We start from the raw sequence: 18622 nt of genomic DNA on the forward strand, positions 1-18622 counted from the left end.
CTTGCGGAGCACATTCTCTGGGAATATTACACTGCGGGGTGAGGAGAAGAGAAGGCCGGCCAGGGATGCGCGGGTAGGGCCCGGTGGTACCCGCGGTCCAGAGAGAATAGAGTGCAGAACAGTGGACAGGGCGTATCCCCATCGCCCCCGACCAGGGCTGCAACCCAGACCTCCGGGAGCTCGAGCTTGGCCGCGGAAAGAGCGGGGAAGGCAGGAAGGGGGGTCGCATGCGGTTAATTCCTTCTGCCTTTTCCCAGGGACGGACGTGTGTTCACAGGAGGCCGTGCAGGGGCTCCCGCCTCAGGACAGTCCCCAGCCTCCCCCTAACTGGCACTTTGCCCCATCCAGCCATGCTCCTGGCCCGTCCAGCCCCGTGCAGCTCCCGGTAAGCTCAGTTGAGGCAAGGCAGCTCCCCTCGTGGGCTCCCGCCCCTCACTCGTGACTTCTGCCTGCTCACTTTCGGAGGCACTTCAGGGCAAGGGGACTAGGAAGGGTGGGGACGGGCACGAGTCACCCACCCTGGGAAATGGGCACTCCACTGTTCTGATGCGTCCAGAGCTATTGATTCAGGTCTAATTTCTCCAGAAAGAGGCCGATGACGAAGCTCGGCTGCACTCAAATGGGAGCCAGGGAGGACCGGTGCCCGGCAACGTAGTCTCCCCATCGGGCAGGGACCTCCCAGGTGCCCTGGCATCCACCTCCAGAGCGCGAGCCCGGGATCTGCCTGAACATCGGAAAACAAATATCCCTGCAATTGCCGCTTCTACCAGGGCACGGCTCGGGCCCCTATTGCTCCCCACTCCACCCCCCACGCCCGTCGCGACCCCCGGTGGGTTTAATTAATTTGAGGAAAATTATCGGTGTGAGGTTGGACGGAGTCAACTGTCTTGACGACAGACGAGGATGTCTGAGCACCGCGGGGGAAGAGCAGCGCCGGGTTTCCAGCTCTTCCCCTCCGGCCGGCGCCCACTGACGGCTCGGCGGGGGCTCCGCATCCCCGCGGCGCCGCCGCTCCCCCCGGCCCACATCCGGAGCCGCTGCTTGTCCCGCTCGCCTCACCGCATCTCGTCCGTCAGCTAGGCTGAACGAGAGTTGCACATGCAACTCCGTTTGCTGTCTATCGCAGGAAGCAGTTCCTGCAGATTCTCCCTGTCTTTTCTTCTCCTTTTTGTCTGACTCAGACGCCTTATTCTCTCCGCCAAGGCGGCATATAGGTATTATTTCAAAGCGGTCTCCTCTTCTGCACAACTTTCCCCCATTCCGGGGTTAGCATCCATTATGCGGCAGGAATTATTTCGAAACAAGAAAACAACATGTTGCAAACACTCCCCAGCCTATTTTCTGACATCTTTTGTTATGCATGCTCTTGCTGCTGGAGAAAATGCTAGCATGTGCACCTGCGAAAAAAACGCCTTCATGATGTTAACAGCAAGCTGGAGGGTATAAAGCAATAAAACTGCCAAATGTACCTGTTCCTGTTGAGTACATTACCTACACCTATGAATAAAGAGTCTCAGTAGGAATTCCTTCCTTTCTCTTCCCCTTTTCTCTATATTTTTATTCATTGTAGATTTGTAAACGCCTGGATCGGGTTACCCTTTCGCGTGTTAAAGTGGAACCCTTGTTAAAAGCCGGAGAACAAGGCAAGACACTTACAACTGCATTCAGAGTTACTGAACCGACTCCAAGGGCTCAAGAAGTGAAACAACGATGAGAGGGTGGCTAAGGGGGCTCAGAACATCCCAGCCACACAGGAAAAAAAGACATCCCTCCCCCATGCCCCCCTGAAACAAACCATATGAACTACAAGCGCCGAGAGACTACGGGTTATGCCCTTCCACCGATACAGCATCGCTTGGCATCCTCCTTCCCCCTCTTTCCTCCCCCCCCCCCCCCACCCAACGGTATGCGAAGAGGGGGCTCGCATCCTTCGGCTTCCCAGAGTTAATGATCGGACTGTGGGAAAGCACAACTCCAAGATAAAGGAAGAAATGAAAAAGAGAAAAAAAGTCCAAAAAGAAAAATTAAACCCCTCTAAGTATTTCCACAAGCGACGCGTTAATATATATATATATATATAAACATCTGCAGAATCTGAAAACCAATCCTCAGGGAATGTCGCAGTGAGAGGCAGTGTCAAGACCTGGGATCGGTCTGGGGACGTCTCTGGGCTGCGCGAGGTTTTGGAAGCAGCGGCTGCTGGTGCCGGTGTTGGTTTTCAAAGCCCGAAGCCTCCAACCCCTTTCCCCATCTAGAGCAACTTTCGGATTTCTTTAGGCTTAGCGAGTTCCGCAGGGTCCTTCCTACCTCAGTCCTCTCCGGTGGGGTCTGTCTCTGGAGTTCATGCTTAGCTGGACGCGAGGAGATTTAAGCGAGGGAAAGGGGGGAAAAAAAGAGAGAGAGGGGGTGAGAGAGAGGGGGGAGAGAGAGGAGAGAGGAGAGAGAGAGATCCTCCGCGATGCTGGATCAAACTTAGTGTCTTTCCCTAGTCCATCTTTGAAAGAGAAGTGGTAATACCACCTGGATGTTCGGATATAAATCCCCTTGCAAATAATAAATGGATTAATAATAACAAGGTATGAAGTTCTTTTTATAGAAAAAAGGAGAGAATTGAAACTAAATGCGGCAGTTAGACAACCATTTTGATAAGAGGATAATTGAGGCGACACTGGTGTATAATTAGAGGATAATTTATGCTATATCCACTTTTATTCCACCTCCCAAAATAAACCCAGTCCATAATCATTACAGGCAAATTGTTCTGAATTTTATAGCAGCAATTTGAACAAAGTACTGCAGTTAATCATGGGAGATTTTTGTGTATTCCTGATTAGAAGTCTAATTGCCTCCTTCCAGAAAGTAAAAATAACTGTAAAACGACTCTATTTTTATCATTAACAATGTTGACAATAAAATAAAATCAACTGGAATTGTAATCTAAAGACAAATTTAGGGCGCAGGCACTTTTTTTTTTTTCCTTGGGTCGTTTATATCCTAATCAAGCTTTTTGCCAAAACCGCCAACCGCACGTAGCCATTTGCATATATTTGAAAGCCATTACGGGAGCTGCTGCTGCTGCTGCGTTCAGCGGGGAAAAATGCGCTGCGCGTCGCTTCGCCGCAGCGAAAATACCGCGCAAGGAGGCGGGGGGGAGGGGGATGGAGGGGGTCGTGTGGTGGGGGAATGCGTGATTTGGGGGAAAGGGGTGAGGGGGGATGGGCACAGGCGCTCCCCTTTTCCCCACCCGCGCGCGGGTGTGGAGGGGGGGGCAAGGGGGGCGGGCGCGGGCACCGCGCGCGCTGCCGGCTATGACGTCAGGGGGCCGAGTGACCAATGAGGAAGGCGCTGCCCTCCGGAGACGAACCATTCGACTCGTGCGCGTCCCTGCCCTTCAAGTCGGAGCGCCGGAGCCCCAACTTTCCCGGCTCCCACCTTAAACTGCCCCCACCCTCCACGTCGCCCCCCCAGGAAAGAAAAAAAAAAAAAAAAAAGAAAAAAAAACAACACCCACCCCACGCGCCGGGGGGATGAAGGAAAAGAGCGGCGCAAAAAAGCGGCGGGAGTAGCCCGCCCTCCCCCTTCACACACCCCGCACACCGCCCTCCCCTTCCTCCCCTCCCTCAGTGAACGAGGCCCCTCGCACAACGGCTCCTTGGAGAGGAGGGGGGGAAGGAAAAAAAAAAGGCGGAAAAGAAAAAAAAAAAAAAAAAAAAAGAAAAGAAATTAAATTAAATCACCGCCGCCTCTCCAGCGGTGCCGCGGCGGGTAAGGGGAGCGGCGGTGGCTGGGCAGAGAGGAGGCAGAGCGCGGGGGGCGAGCCGGGGAGCACCGCGCTCTCCCTCCCAAACTTTGATGATGACCATGACTACGATGGCTGACGGGCTGGACGCGCAAGACTCCTCCAAATCCGCCTTCATGGAGTTCGGGCAACAGCAGCCGCCGCCGCCGCAGCCGCCGCCGCCGCCCCACTCCCAGCAGAGCTCGCCGGCAATGGCCGGAGCCCACTACCCGCTGCACTGCCTGCACTCCGCCGCCGGCTCGCACCCGCACCACCAGCATCACCACCACAGCTCGCCCTACTCCGGCAGCGCCGGCTCCTACAACCACCGCTCGCTGGCCGCCTACCCCTACGTGAGCCACTCGCAGCACAGCCCTTACCTCCAATCCTACCACAACAGCAGCTCGGCCAGCCAGACGCGGGCGGACGATGCAGGTGAGCCGGCACCGCTTCCCGAACCCGCTGCCAGCTTCTCCCCCCGCTCCCTCCATCCCCGGGCCTCTTCCAGGCCCCCCCTGGGGCACCTGCATAACGACCCCCGCCGTGCCCCCCGCTCCCGCCGAGGCAGGCGCCAGCCCTGGGTGCGCGGGACGGCGGGGAGGAAAGGTGGGGGGTTGCCTGTTTCCGCGGCCCCTCTGCGGGCCTACTGCTGCGGTACCGGCAGCGGGACCGCCGCGCTCCCTCCGCGCCAGAGGCGGCTGCTGGCGGAACCGCGGCGCTGCGCACCGACGCCTTCCCCGCTCGCCCCGCGGCCGGCGGCAAGGGGCTGCACTCGGTGCTCCTTTGTTACGGCGGGACCGGCTTTAGGCAAAATTCCTGCTAACACCTGAGGAGTGAAAGTTTCCAGGCGAGCGGGTCGCATTCCGCTCGGGGGCCGTCTGATTTATGTATTTCTTTTTTTTTTTTGCAGGAAGACGTACATACCCATCCAGAGGGGCACGGGAGGGGTGCGGAGGGGGGGGAAAGCATTGTTAAAAGTCTCGGACTGGTGATTCACTGACCACCAAACTGGCGACGCGAAGTCAATTAGCCGAGTAAAACCTGGATGGCCCTGGAACGAGGCATACCTTCGCAAAGCCAGCGCTGCACTTTAAATTTTAAAAAATGTTTTCATATTTTTTTCTTCCCGGGAAGAAGGAGAGCGTGCCCACTATGCCCGGACAGCTGTTTTTTCTCCCGGTAGCTCCCAAGCGGCAGCCCGTGCCGCGCGTGCCTGTAACGAGACGCAGCCCGTGCCTGCGCCGTGGGGTTAAACAGGCGTCGGGACAGGCTTTGGCGTTTTTAGGAGCCGTGGCAGCCAAAATACCCACGTTTAATAGCTAAGGAGGGTGATGTTTCAGCTGTGTTGTTTTGCTTGCAGATCAGCAAAAAACCACAGTGATTGAAAACGGTGAAATCAGATTTAATGGAAAAGGGAAAAAGATTCGGAAGCCTCGAACCATTTACTCTAGTCTACAACTCCAGGCTTTAAATCATCGCTTTCAGCAGACACAGTACCTGGCACTTCCAGAGAGAGCTGAACTGGCAGCTTCATTAGGACTTACCCAGACACAGGTAATTACTGGGAATTCCAAATCACTGAAATCCTGCTCGAGCAACAAAGGCCAGGCAAAGTATGATGCTCCCTAAATATTTTGGCCTCTGTCGGGAACGGTAGGAAAGGTAACGCACACGGTTCCCATCTGTCTACGCTAGGACTTACCTAACGCGCGGCAGAGATCGGGCTGCCGCAGAAAGAGCTGAAAGCGCCCTTCCCTAAGCCGTCTGCGAGCAAGCGCTCCCTTTTGATGCCACACATAACGTTTTAAATTTGCCTATATTTTCGGATAATTCCAGCACCGAGATGCAATTGCCCAGCTGTGAAAAGGAGAACAAAACAAAGGCAAGGAATCGCTGGGCCTGAGGTAGTGCTAAAAGCAAAGCTGCCTCGTTGCAACGCACATAGGTAGAGGGGAAACAGGAACGCGTTAGGAAATACCTGTTAAATCAATAGTTAATTCACCCTGGATGACTAACGCAAATGCAGTGGTTAGCCTTGGGCAAAATGTACGGAAGGTGATAATAGATCTGAAGATCAAAGACAGCCGTGTACAAAATTATGGCAGGTTAAGCCATCGTTAAGTGTGGTTGGAGTAGCTGTGCCATTCTGCTAATTTAAGCTTGAAAGACATATGAGGCATTACAGGCTTACCAGGCTGGGGTTTGTGGAGAAGTGCATGGATAGATGGGATCAATCCGGGCAAAATGTTATTGAATCTATGAGCCTAGCAAATAACTTCAGGATTTTATCAATGTCATTGGTAACAGTCTCTTCCAGACAGCAATTTTTAAATACTCAGCAAACATTAATGATGGGAATGGGCCTGATGGTTTTTCAAATGGGATTTTAGTATCCTCAGCATGCACACTCTGTCTCACTGTTGTCTCGCTTTCTTGCTCGCATGCATAGATTTTTTTTTAGGGGCCCGATCCTGATCTTGCAGCTAGAGAAGAGCCCCTGCTTATCCATTAACATTACGATTGCAAAGTTTGAGAGGTCAAACACGCATGGGGGAATTTGTTTTCTATTTTTGATTAATTTAAAAAGATACATTCTGTATACATGTCTTACCTATATATAATTGCTATAATAATTCTGATCTGCCAGTGGGCCTGATCCTTGCACACCTTATTGAGTGCAGGCTCCCTCTTCGAGAGTTCTGCTGGGTTAGTAGCAGGATGAGACCCAAAGCAATGCTGATATACTAATACTCACAGAGAAAATAAAAATATTATTTCTTTAATAATCCATTTTAATATAAAGCTGCAATCCTGTTTCCATTATGCCTCCTCCCCTGCCACATCAACATGGACTGCTTGACCTGATCGTGAGGATTTCAGAAGCACAATTTCTTTGTAAGATGCCATTTGTCTATTGGTTCTTGTGGCCTGGCACAAAATCATATGATTGCCCATGTTCGACAACAGTTTGCCCGAACGATCAAATGACCTCCAAAATTCTGAATGAGGCGCTAAAACGGGAGACCTCAGAGCATGTGGTCTGCTCAGGGAAACAACAATCTGGCCTGCTCAGGGAAGACAGCGTCCCACGTTAAAACCTGCATCCCCCTCGCTTTCCAGCTCTGCTCTGCCTCCCCTGCTCTCTCCAGCTGCAACCAAAGCCCAAGAGCAGCCGTAGCTACCCCTCCTTCCCCTCTCCCCATCTCCAGCTCCACACCCGACTGGCGTGTGCCCTCAAGACTTTCTCCAGATTAGACCCCCGGCCCCCGGGGTCTTTCCCTGCTGTGCCCTGAGCGCTGACGGCAGCCTAATATCTAATGCGTTTCGGTTTTCAGGTGAAGATCTGGTTTCAGAACAAGCGCTCCAAATTCAAGAAGCTGCTGAAGCAGGGCAGTAACCCCCACGAGAGCGACCCTCTGCCCGGCTCTGCTGCCCTCTCCCCTCGCTCTCCAGCTCTGCCTCCAGTCTGGGACGTTTCAGCCTCTGCCAAGGGAGTCAATATGCCTCCAAACAGCTACATGCCTGGCTATTCTCACTGGTATTCTTCTCCACATCAAGACACAATGCAGAGACCACAAATGATGTGAATTGTCCAAGAGAAATAATCTCCCAAGAACGCCTCGTCTCGACATGGCAAGAAGTTCCCCTGCTTTGCCAAGCCGTGCCAGCTAACAGGCTCTGTGTGAACTTGTAGATGCGGCAAAGAGACAGAGTGGCTTTATTTTTTTTTTTTTTTTAAGTAACCTCAGCGATTGATCTTGAACAGAAAGACACAATTTTCATTCTGGCGCACAGAAGACACTTCTCTTTAGGATATTTTCCTTTGGACTCCAAGGCACCAGCCTCTTTCTCTGTGGAGTATACGTCAAAACAAACTTTTTACAGACTTTGCCCACAAGAACCTGAATCTACCATGGCAGCCGTTTTTACTTGTTTAATGAGCTAAAGACATTACATGATGAAAGAGAGACTAGTCAAAGCTCCTTCATTTTTATTCACCAAATCCAAACTGGGGAAAGGATTAAAAGACAGAAGAAGTGATTTTTAAAAAATTAAGACTGGGGGGAAAAAGGAGAACTGGTTGAAAAAATGCAAATATACTGTAAGATTGGAACATTACCACGAAGCAAAATCTGCATGCTTTCTCAAAATGTAATGGGCTGCGGCTCAGAAGAAACCATCGTCTCTCACTCGAAGAGCCCCCTCATCCGCACAGACCCGGACCCGCACACAGCCGGACAGTGTCCCGGAGACGAGCAGTAAAGACAGAGCGAGGGATTCGCGGCCAGACCCGCCGCCGCGGGCTGAGGAAGGAAGGTTCAGCGCTGCCCGGCAGCAGCCTCAACCACTGAGCGAGAGGGACCTTTCCCCGAGCAACCTTTCTGTATATATTGTTGAATTTTAGTTGTACATATACTTTGTATGTTTTTGTCTTCTTTCATATATAGAGTAAAAGCCACAAAACGCCCGCCTGGCTCCTATTTCTCTTCACGTTAGCGGATCCCCACCTGCCCCGACTTGCCCCCCAGATCAGTCCGGGCAGAGGGATCCTTGTGCCCAGCTTGCCTGAGTGCACAGACACCCCTACCAAAGCATATATCTGCAAGCAAGGAAAGAAAAGATGAAGTGGGGTGGGGTAGCTGGTGGTTTAGTTGGTTTTAAGGCTACGACTTAAAGGCAGGAGGTACCGAGTCCACAAAGATACGCCTAGACGAAGTTGCTAATCACCCGGCCATTTCTGCTGCGATTTTACTGCTCCGCTGCTTAGCTGAGCTTTCTTGCCGAGGCAAAGCTCAGAGCCCTGTCTTTCTTCCCAAAGGTTGGAGACTCCAAATTATTAAGAAAGGAGGCGCCCTCCTTTGTTTCAAAGAACAGACAATGCAAGCTGAGGAATGTTTTGCAAAGCCCTGAGAGGTGCCCAGGCACACAACACGCTGTCCAGCCAGCTTCAGCCGCACCGGCTTGTGGAAAGCACAGCAACAACTGACAATGAAAAGCCTTTTCCTCATCCAAGCTGGGTGCCCCATACTGCGAGAATTAATGGCTAGAGACCTGGGCATCCTTCAAATTATGAACCTTGAAACCACTGAGCCATTTATCAGAAGTCAATAGAGATCCTCAGAGTGCTCCATATAATGACAGCTACATACAGTCGTGCAAAAGGACAGTCACTATAATTAGACACAAAGCAAAGACTACTTACCAATATACCAGTTTTTTGGGGGGTGTTTTTTGGTTTGGTTTTTTTTTTTTTTTGAGCAACTTCCACGCTCAGTCAGTCTTCAGAGTGCTTTAAAACCGATCAGTCTTGTCATTTTCTACCATTCGTATTGTTACATTAGGAAAAATGTTTTCTTTTCTTTTTTTCCCCTTCCCACTGTGAAACTTTGGGTTCAGAGCTCCCCAGGATCAATTCTGAACAAAGCCTCCAGCTGCAGTGCCATCCAATTTGAAGCAGACATTGGGGACAATTTAAGGTTTTTATCCACAAGAAGGTTTTTTTCCATTCTCTTAAATGCAGCCATAATTAGAGTAATTTTTCATGTAGCCCGCTGATTACAGCGTTTTTACCGTCAAAGATAATTACCTGTAATTTTCTTCCACTTTTAATACTAAAAAGCCATCTTTATTTAGATTCAGGAACAGGAAAGGCGAAACAAAAGAGGAAAATTATTCTGTTATTCATACACAAATTGCAGAGACGTAGGGCCTAAAATTGAAAATTAACCAAAATTATAATGCTGAAAAGAATGGAAGAGGCTTCAGAAGTACAGCTGGTAGTGGGGCTCACTGAATTATTCAAATGACACTGGAGAGAAAGCTACCATACATTTAAACCAACAGCATTGTGTGCATCTTTCAGAAAACCCCGCTTTACATCTCCCCCCCACCCCACGCCCCCACGCCGGCCCCTGTGCGGGCTCCCCCTCGCCTCGCAGAAGGGCGGCGGATGCCGGGTGAGCGAGTCCCGCAGCCCGGGGAGCCCGGCCCGGCGGGTCCCGGCCCCCACGGCCCCCGCAGGCGCTTTAACCCTTTCGCTGCATGTGCCCAGCGGGGTCGGCGGCGGGCGGTCCGCCCCCGCGGTGGTGGGCCCGGGCGGCGGGGCAGCGGGGGGCTCGCTGCCTCTCGTGGGCTTGCGGGGGGCTCGTCCTCCCCTGCACGCCGCGCGTGGGTGCCGGCGCGGAAAGCCTCTGGCTGCGTCGTGCCCTCCTCCCCTGCGAGTGATTCCTCAAATAGGCTCAGAAAAAGCCCAGACAACAAGCAAGCAAGCGAGCAAATAAACGATAACAATAATAATAAAAGCCCCATTAGCTTAGTGGCGTGGGAGAAGGTGGGAAAGGTAGGCCTTCCCGGGAGCGGGGTGGGAGTGAATGGCAGCAGCGGCTCCCACTCGCGCGGCAACCGCCCCGGGAGACTCTCGTGAAACAGCGTCATCTATGGATGGAGCAGCGGCAGCTCCCCACGCCAGCACCAAACCTGCCGCCGCCGGGCTGCCAGCGCCGGCTCCGCCACCGCCCGCCCGCCGCCGGGCTCCACCGCCCTGGGGCCGCGGAGAGCTGCGCAAAGGCGCGCTGCCGCCGCCCCGCTGCGGGCACGGGCGGACGGGGCTGGCCCGGGCTTCGCACGGTTTCTCCGCCGACCGCCGAGTCCCGCGCCGCCCCTCCGGCAGCCCGCCACGTCGGGGCTCCCGCCGCATCCCCGCCGCCCCCGGCAGCATCGGGGGAAAGGGGGCGCTTATCTGTCGGGGTCCGGCTAGGGAGGTAAACCACCTGCGCGAGAATGACCGCGAATGTGGGGGAGCAAATACGGAGCGTGCCTCGACGGGCAAGGCGCGGAGCAGCCACAAACCAACCCCAAAGCCAAGCGAGCCCCAAAACTTACCCCTCTGAAAATCTGCTAAGCAAGGATCGGGGTCTAGAAATCTGTACTGAACAGAAGCAGTGGAGAATATTTTTCTGAGTCTCAGGGCAGAAGCTCTTTCTCTATATTCTTGGTTGAGTGAGCACATCCAGGTGTGAAATTGTTTGCACACCCCAGCACCTCTTATATTGCCAGCAAAATTAGCTGTTATTACTGTCACTGTTTAGTGATGGTTAGCTTGATAAAAAAAACCTGCTGTAATCAAGACCTGGCGCATCTTTGCAAATTACAGATAATTGTAAACGTCCAGATTATGATAATAGCATCCTAATCCAGCCTGCAATATAATTATTACAGAGTGTTACATCTGAAACTGTCCAGTAGGGCTAATTCAGCCATTATTTAGACCCTATTTTTGCACTGCAAATGGGTTGCTGAGTTGAAAATGTACGATTGTAATTTCACGGGGCACTCAATGAGTAATGGTATAGGGAGGGAAAAATACAAAAGTGAAATGTGAACAGTAGCGATCAAATCAAACTCTGAAGGACAAAAGACTGTTTGATTCATAGGGAATGAGAAGAGCGGGAATTAAGAAAATAGCAAATCAGTGGTCTGCAGCGTTACGTGTTCAAATCTCAACGACTGCGAGCCTGATGTGCAGTCAGGGACTGCTGGTTCGGCTCCCGCCTTGCATCAGTCCGCCTGTCGGCTCGGCTCTTCCCGGCAGCCTCTCCCCGGCACCCGAAGCATCCTCGAGCTCCCCACCCATCCCCAAAAGAGGGCTCGCCATTGTCTTGTGCCTCCTCTCAGGTGACAGAACGTCACTTTCGGGCAAGAAGCCTCGGGAGCTTCGGAACCGGGCGGAGGAGAGCTCGGGGTGCGGGATGCCAGCGCCGGGCACTCTCCGCGTCGGGCTGTGGAGCCGCCGGCCTTTGCGCTCCCGCGCACCCGCTCAAGGTGCATCCTCAGGGGTCCTTAGGGAAATTATCACAGAACCGACTCAATTGTAATTAATTAATCAAAAGAACCTGGCTTACAGGACTACCTGCAGCTAGCGAGGTTAACTCACTAGGCTAGTTGGCTTTCGACTCCTGATTAACTTTTATTAACCCTGGACACGAAATACACAAACCCGCTTCATTTTTTAATGACCTAAATCATCAAAGCGCGGTTACCGCCGGACCAGTTGGTCTCCGGTTGGTCTCTGCAGGGTCCAGATGAGAAGAGGGAGTCCGGGACCGGCCCCATGGGCAGGAGAGCTGCTGGTCCGGCCCTTGCTGGCCTCTCCCGACCTCAGCTGCCCCTGACAGCCCGCAGTCTTACTCTGCGCCCTTTTCTCCATGAGGATTAGTAAAAGCCAGGAGAATAAAAGAAAGCTCAGTGGATAGTGCAAGGCGAAAACCCTGTAAAACGCATTATACGGTGTGTATGGATGAGACTGTAAATATCTCCTGGAATGGAGGGCCAGCTCCGCAACCAGGCAGATGATGCCGCTGCAGAGCACGAAGCCGGGTCAGCATCCGGCCCGGAGAGGCTGGCTGAGGCATCCTGCAAAACCCAGGCTGAGGTTTAGACAGCCTCTCCGGGAGTGCCGAGGGGCAGGCGGCAGCAGGAGGGGAGAGAAGCCACCCCCAAGCTCTTTTTCGCCAAATGCCCAATCCGTCGCAGGTTCTGGCCGAGGCCGGCACTCTGGGCCTTCACCTGAAGGTGATTAAGGAGGTGAAGGAGCCGTGAGTTTTACCCGCGGCTTGGAAGGTCGTGTCAGTGGAAGGTGCTCTCACAGACAGTCGGGGCGTGGGTGCGTGGCGGAATTTATCGGGTCTGTATTGCAGGCAGATAAACTATTGTTTATCATCCTCCCTGAATCGCGTATAAATAGACACACCACCGAACAAAGAGAACTATTTAACTGATGCAACACAGATTCTCCCTAAAAAGAGAGAAAGAGAGGCTTAATGTAAACTTCGCGTTTCCTATTTTCACGTCTCTTATCTGACCTATAAAACAGGTTATTGAGTTACTGCAAGCAATCGCTTAAATGGCTGAAAGCAAGAAGAGGGGGTTCCTACACCCCCCCCCCCGCCCCGATTTTCCTGAAGCAATAGATCTCCTTTCCTTAATCCACAACCGAAACACCTAAAATCTGTCAGTCGCAAAATTGCGTGGCAGAAATCTTTAATTGATGCCACATGTGGGATGCACTCTGGGGACAGCGCTGCCGGCGGTGGAGCGGGCAGAGCGCGGAGGCCCGCGCAGGCAGCGCGGCCGCGGGGGAGAGAATGCACGGGGGAGACCGAGGGGACTAAGAGGGCGACAGGAACGCCTGACAAACAGGCTGCCCTGCCGCGGTGACAGGTTGGAGGGGGTGTCTTTTCTTTCCCCGGGAAGGAGCGGGAGGGAAACCGAGGCTCTCGGCGACGAGACAGCACTTCCCGGCTGAAGGCTCTGCCCGCGGGCGGCGCGGGCAGATGCCCGGGCAGGAGCGGGGGGCTCGGGGGAAGCGGGAAAGTGCTCCTCCCGCGACCGTAGGTGGGGAGGCAGGCGCTGTGCGTGTCTGGGTGTGGGTGATGTAGGTGTGCGTCCCAGCCGGGGGCTAGCGCAGCCAGAGGTGGATATGCTGTGGGTGTGAGAGCCCCATGGGGGGCAAGCAGTGTGAGGAGCTCTAGATCTGGGGAAGCGGGGGCTGCAGGCTGTTCTGTGCGTGTGTGTCTGTGTGACTGCGCGCCTGTGTGTGTATGTGTGTGCGCGTCAGGCCCTGTGGCTCAGCCCTGGAGCCGCTCGGCACCCACAGGAATGTGGCTCCTCTCGGCTCCCCGAACTGCCCCGGCTCCACATGGAAGTGGCCGCCAGGAAAACAGAAGGGAGGGGAAGAGGGGGAGGGGCGGGGAAAGCCCCGAGCCAGAAATCCGCCGAGCCCAAACCCAGCATCAGACAAAGGACAGTTCATGCCATCCCTTTGCCGGGGAAGCAAGGGGGGAGGCCTGGCCAAGCTAGGCTCCCTCCGGCCGCCGCGGAGCCCAGGGGGTGTACCCAGGCGGGAAGAGGCGCCGGGGTGTGCCTGCCTGTGTGTGCGGGGACAGAGGCGACAGGAGCATTCCCCTCGGCCCGGGGCTCTCCCGGACAGGCGGGCGGCCGTAGACTCTGAGTGCTCATCGAGGTCGGGGACACGCGACGGGGAGCCCCGGTGAGGGCATTTCTTATCCTCTCTAGGGGAGAGATGCCAGGCTTCCCCCGACCTGCCCAACACCAACCCGCTCTGGGAGGAGGAGAAATTAGGCAGGGAGGGGGACCGGCATGGAAAGCAAGCCGAGCTGACTCGGCGGGCTTGGAGAGGCGAGCGATGCCTAGCCCAGCAGCAGTGGTGTGAATTCCCATTTCTGCCCGGTATGCTGCTTGCCGGCATTCCGCCTTCCCAGAGCTGTTTCTGCGCTGTCCGTCCGGGCCGTCCCGGCCCCGGCAGGTTACCGTAACCCAACAGCCCCGCGGCAGCTCCTCAAAGAAAGGGGTGGGTGGACCCACCTGGGAAATTTACTTCCACCTCTTGTGTCCAAACCTTTCTGCAAAGGGAAGTGACCTCCGGGAGGGGAGAATTTCTTACTGCAGGTTGAATGCTTGTCTAGAGGGAAATGAGGAAAAGAGCAGAAGAAAATGAAAGGGTCAAGTTTTTTAAAAATTTTTTGCATAGGATGGAAGTGAGCAGAAGAGATGAAGCCGAGCTTCTCGTCAGCCCCAGAGTCGCGGGAAGTCCCTGAAACCTTGCGAGTTGAATGAGGAGACGGTCACCCGAACGGCGGAAGAGATGGGGAACGGCGGGGCACCGCGGCAGGGCGGCCGCTCTCCGGCAGCAGGCAGGGGTGGGCAGCCGGTGGCGGCCCCCGCCGCCCTGCCTCCGGCACCCCGCACCCTCCCCGGCGTGCAGGGAGCACAACTGAACAAACTGGTCTATTGTACTGCAAGACATTTACCAACCCCCAAACCTGCTACAAAACAGCACACGCGGGCTTCTTTCTTAGGGGAGACAACTGCGCAAACCACACACACTCACGCACACGCACAAAACATGGCAGGCAGGAGAGGAAGGAGAAAAAATGAGGGGGAGGGCAGCGGGGAGGAAGACTGGAGATAGGTAAGTGCGCCCCAGGGCGGGAGCGTGCCTTTTCAGGCCTCGCCTTCCCCCCTTCCAGCATTCTCCCCGCCAGCCTCAGCTGCCAGAGGGGCATCTTTCATCTCGGGGATCCTTCTAGCGACGCCTTTGGCACGTTCACTGCTGTCGCTGTACCCCACACGGCCGTGAATTACCACTGCCCCCTAGGATGGGGGTCCCCGTGGGAACGTGCGCCGCCGCGGGGGCCCCGCTCTCTACTGGAAGAGAGCCCACGCTTCGTACGAGTGGTCCGCGCCAGTGGGCAGCACTCCGGCCACCTCGCCCAAGCCGTGCCTCCAGCAATGGGCAGCGTTAGCGACTGCTCTGACGCAAGGATTTTTCCCTATATCATGTAGAAACAAAAAAAAAAACCAATAAAAGTACCTCTGAAACGTTCCTCCTTCAGTCGAAGCTGCCGCAAGCTTTTAGCAGGAGCGAGGGGAGCGGGGCCCTCATTTTATTCTTTTCTCATATTTAGTGGCTCCCTTTGACGGAAACGTAATTTGTATAATTAGCCGAGCGCACACGGGCGACTGATGGGCTGTGGAGTGTGCAGCTCTCGACGCTAATTGCTCTCAGGAAAGGATTCAGGGCTGCTTAAGGCGAGAGATTCGCTTTCTCAGGATGGGCAGCTTTCCCTTCAGCTTAAAGCAGTGTGCAATAAGATGTACGCGGTCTTGCCAGAGCCCCTTTCCCAGCGGGGAGAGAGCACCGCCGCCCCTCGGCTCGCCCGTGGGTACCTGGAAGGGCCAGATCCTGCCAGCACGCCTGGCCTGTGGTGGCACTGCACGGCACTGGAACAGAATGTGAACTCCCAGCTGCCATCCTCTTTCCTCACTTTCTTTCTGAAAGCAAATTAGTATTATATTTTTTTCCTCTTATTAATAGAAGAAGGGGTAATTTGGAAACATTTCTCTTGGTCGAAATAATTTTATTTTATTCAGAATATACAGTTTAATTCCTCTATCTACAATTATTTACAGGGTTAAAATAACATTGAAAAAAGTCTCTGGAAAAGTTGAGGTCATAGATTTCAAGGCACCAATGATAGTGTCCACAGCTGAGCCAAAAAACGTCCGTATTGTATAAAAAAGGGTTTCCTTTGAAATGCAATAAGTTACATGCACAAGCTTTACACATTTTAATCTTTTTTGTTTCTTTTCCCTTTTAAAAATTCCCCATATGCATTCCTTTCGTTATTATTCCTTAACAGTAAAACACAGGAGTCCAAGGAACAACAGAAAAAAAAAAAAAAATAAGGGTCAGGCTCTAATAAATCGTCCCAGAGGCCAGCGCTAACGGGTGCTGTAGGGAGCCGTGGGGTTGGAGATGGGAGTTGATGGAGTTGGCAGCGGGGGTACCAGGAAGTGGAGCTCTCCAGGTAGCTGGATGCAGGGGACGGGTTGGAGTTTGGAGGGTGAGCGTGTGCGTGGGCATGGTGGCTGAGGGAGCGGGACGAGCCCTGAGGTTCCCAAACCGCAGGTGACTGTGGAGAGTTGCAGGCCATGGGGTCGCTGGAGCTGGGGCTGTGCTCCGGAGGCATCTCCCCGTTTTTCATGATCTTCTTGATCTTGGATCTTTTATTCTGAAACCAGATTTTCACCTGGGAGCAGGGCGGGAGGAGAGGAGAAGGGAGGAAAGGGGGAGTGGGGAGGGAAAGCGACACCATTAATGCCCGCCTGGTAAGCCGGTGCTTCGCGGCTGCGGCGCCCCGCCGCCCTCCCGCCCTTCCGCGGGGACCGATCCAGCCCTTCCCGCCGAGCCGGGGTGAGCCCGGCTTCTGGACCCACCGGGCCGAGCCGAACAGAGCCGCTCGCCGTACCTGTGTTTGCGTGAGTCCCAGGGAGGCTGCCAGCTCGGCCCGCTCGGGCAGGGCGAGGTACTGGGTCTTCTGAAACCTCCTCTGCAACGCTGCCAGCTGAAAGCTGGAATAAATAGTCCGGGGTTTGCGCACTTTCTTTGGTTTTCCGTTCACCATCCGCACCTCGGGTTCCGCCACCTCCTTCTCTGCACGGGCGCAAGAGCGGGAGAGAGACGCAGACGTTAAGTTCGGGACAGGCTCCGCTCCGCGCCGCGCAGCCTGCGCCACCGGGGCGGCATCCCGCCCGCGGGCCGGGCCGGGCAGCGGCGCCGGCCCGACGGGCCCCTGCAGCTCCCCCTGCGGCTCCCCCCGGGGCTCCCGCAGCCGGGCGGCGGCCCCGCGCAGCCTCCGCCGGCTCCCCGCGGTGAGACGGGGGGGGAACCTGCTCCCTCCGCACCGGCCTCGGCCACCCCCGGCCCTCCTCCTCCGCCTCCCACGCCCGCCCCGGTCATCCTGCCGGGCGCGCAGCGCTGCGCGGGCGGGAGCGCAGGGCATGCGCGGCCGCCGCGGGCGTTGGGAGGATAGTTGGGGCCCTGCTGGGAAGAGCTCTGTCCGGAGCGGAGTCGGACCCAAGGCATCGACCACTTCCTCCGCACACCCGCGCCATCCCTCTGCCGCCGCCGGCGTGTCCCCAAGCGCCGCCGCGACCGCACTCGTCCCAGCCAAGCCCCAGCCGCTTGGCTTTACCACGCGGTTGTTTATTTTTTTTTCCTCCCTGACCTTTTTTTTTTTTTTTTTTTTTTTCTCCTTTGCATTCTTTCTTTTATTTTTTTTTTTTCCTACAGCAAGTTACAAAGAAGTAAAGCACTAAAACTGCGACGCTTTCTGGTGGAAAACCCTCCCGGCTTCGCAGCCCCGCTACTGCTGGTCTCCCCCTCCCAGTCTCCTCCCCCGCCCCTCTAGCACAGGGGGAAGGAAACTTTCTTCAACACCGCGAACCTGAGTTTGAGACACGCAACAAGGCTCGGCTATTTTCTCTCTCTTCCTGCGGGGGGAAGGAGGAGGGAGGTAGCCGTGGGGGCCCGGGGGCAGCTGACAGAAGCGCTAAAGCACTAGTCATACAATTTGTAGTTTAGATCATGAGGGCTGGTCAAAAGAAGTAGACCAGTAAACCAGTTCTCCACTTTTTTTCCTCTCCCAATTTTCTTTTTCCCCGCCCCTATTTATTTATTTATTTTTAGTTTCCCTTCTGGTTCAGGGAAAGCCGCATCCCCGTGCTCCGTGGGTCAGGGATCTGTCGGGGCGCGCTCCCCCAGCCTCCCCAAAGCCGCGGGAGCTTCCCGCACACCCCGGGCCCCCGGCCCTCACCTGGCTGGCTGGCGGAGCTCTGGACGCGGTTGTAAGCCCCGCTGTACTGATGGTAGGGGCTGGCGTAGCTGTAGTCTGCATAGGCTTTGGCAGGATAGTTCCCGGCAGATCCATTCATGCCGTGGTACTGGTACTGGTAGGGGTTGAGCGCTTTGCCGTAGGAAGCCGAGGTAGGCGAGCAGTAGCCGTGCGGGGCTCCCCCCGCCGGGCTGTAGTAGTCGGAATCCGTAGCGGAGGACTCCGGTAAAGTGGGAGATTCCTGGGACGGGTGGTGCATGGCTGCAGCCGTCTGGAAAGGAGCTTGGAAGTCGCCGGATCTGATGTTGGGGACCCTTCTGTCAAATACTCCTGTCATAGCTCGGAGCCGGCGGCGGGCTGGAGCTGGCGGCGGGGCTGCTCGGGTCTAAGCAGACATGTCTGGGGGAGGAGGCTGCGGCGCGGTGTCTGTCTCCGGCAGACTGCTGGCTGGGGCGCAGCATAGGCTTGGTTAAATCCTTAATTGCGCTCTTACGCACAGCAGGGTGGATCGGGTTCCATTGGCCAGAGCAATCGGGAGCAGCGACACCCTAACTCGTCCAACTAGTTTAGCACAACAAAGCTTTGGCTTAAAAAAAAAAAAAAAAAAGGAAAAAAAAAAGGAAAAAAAGGAGGAAAAAAGTCCAATTCA

The 18622-nt window shown here is 54.9% G+C and overlaps 2 protein-coding genes across 2 annotated transcripts; one reads left to right on the forward strand and one right to left on the reverse strand.

The window, feature by feature from the left end:
- Positions 1–3532: 3532 nt before the first annotated feature.
- On the forward strand, positions 3533–8246 carry DLX6 (distal-less homeobox 6). Its single transcript, XM_053999504.1, has 3 exons — positions 3533–4213; positions 5139–5332; positions 7114–8246. The coding sequence occupies exons 1-3, from the start codon at positions 3853–3855 to the stop codon at positions 7363–7365; spliced, it is 807 nt and encodes a 268-aa protein (XP_053855479.1). The 5' UTR covers positions 3533–3852; the 3' UTR covers positions 7366–8246.
- A 7721-nt stretch (positions 8247–15967) lies between these two features.
- On the reverse strand, positions 15968–18395 carry DLX5 (distal-less homeobox 5). The gene is given in 4 exon segments (XM_053983182.1): positions 15968–16143; positions 16145–16389; positions 16609–16793; positions 17956–18395. Coding segments are annotated over 4 exon segments (873 nt in total). The 5' UTR covers positions 18311–18395; the 3' UTR covers positions 15968–16055.
- Positions 18396–18622: the final 227 nt, after the last annotated feature.

Source organism: Vidua macroura, chromosome 1 (genome assembly GCF_024509145.1).
Source record: "Vidua macroura isolate BioBank_ID:100142 chromosome 1, ASM2450914v1, whole genome shotgun sequence".
NCBI lineage: Eukaryota > Metazoa > Chordata > Aves > Passeriformes > Viduidae > Vidua > Vidua macroura.

Coding starts and splice junctions, on each gene's coding strand:
- DLX6 (XM_053999504.1), top strand. CDS start 3,853: ATGATGACCATGACTACGATGGCTGACGGGCTGGACGCGCAAGACTCC. Junction 4,214..5,138: donor GACGCGGGCGGACGATGCAG/GTGAGCCGGCAC, acceptor TTTTGCTTGCAG/ATCAGCAAAAAACCACAGTG. Junction 5,333..7,113: donor TAGGACTTACCCAGACACAG/GTAATTACTGGG, acceptor TTCGGTTTTCAG/GTGAAGATCTGGTTTCAGAA.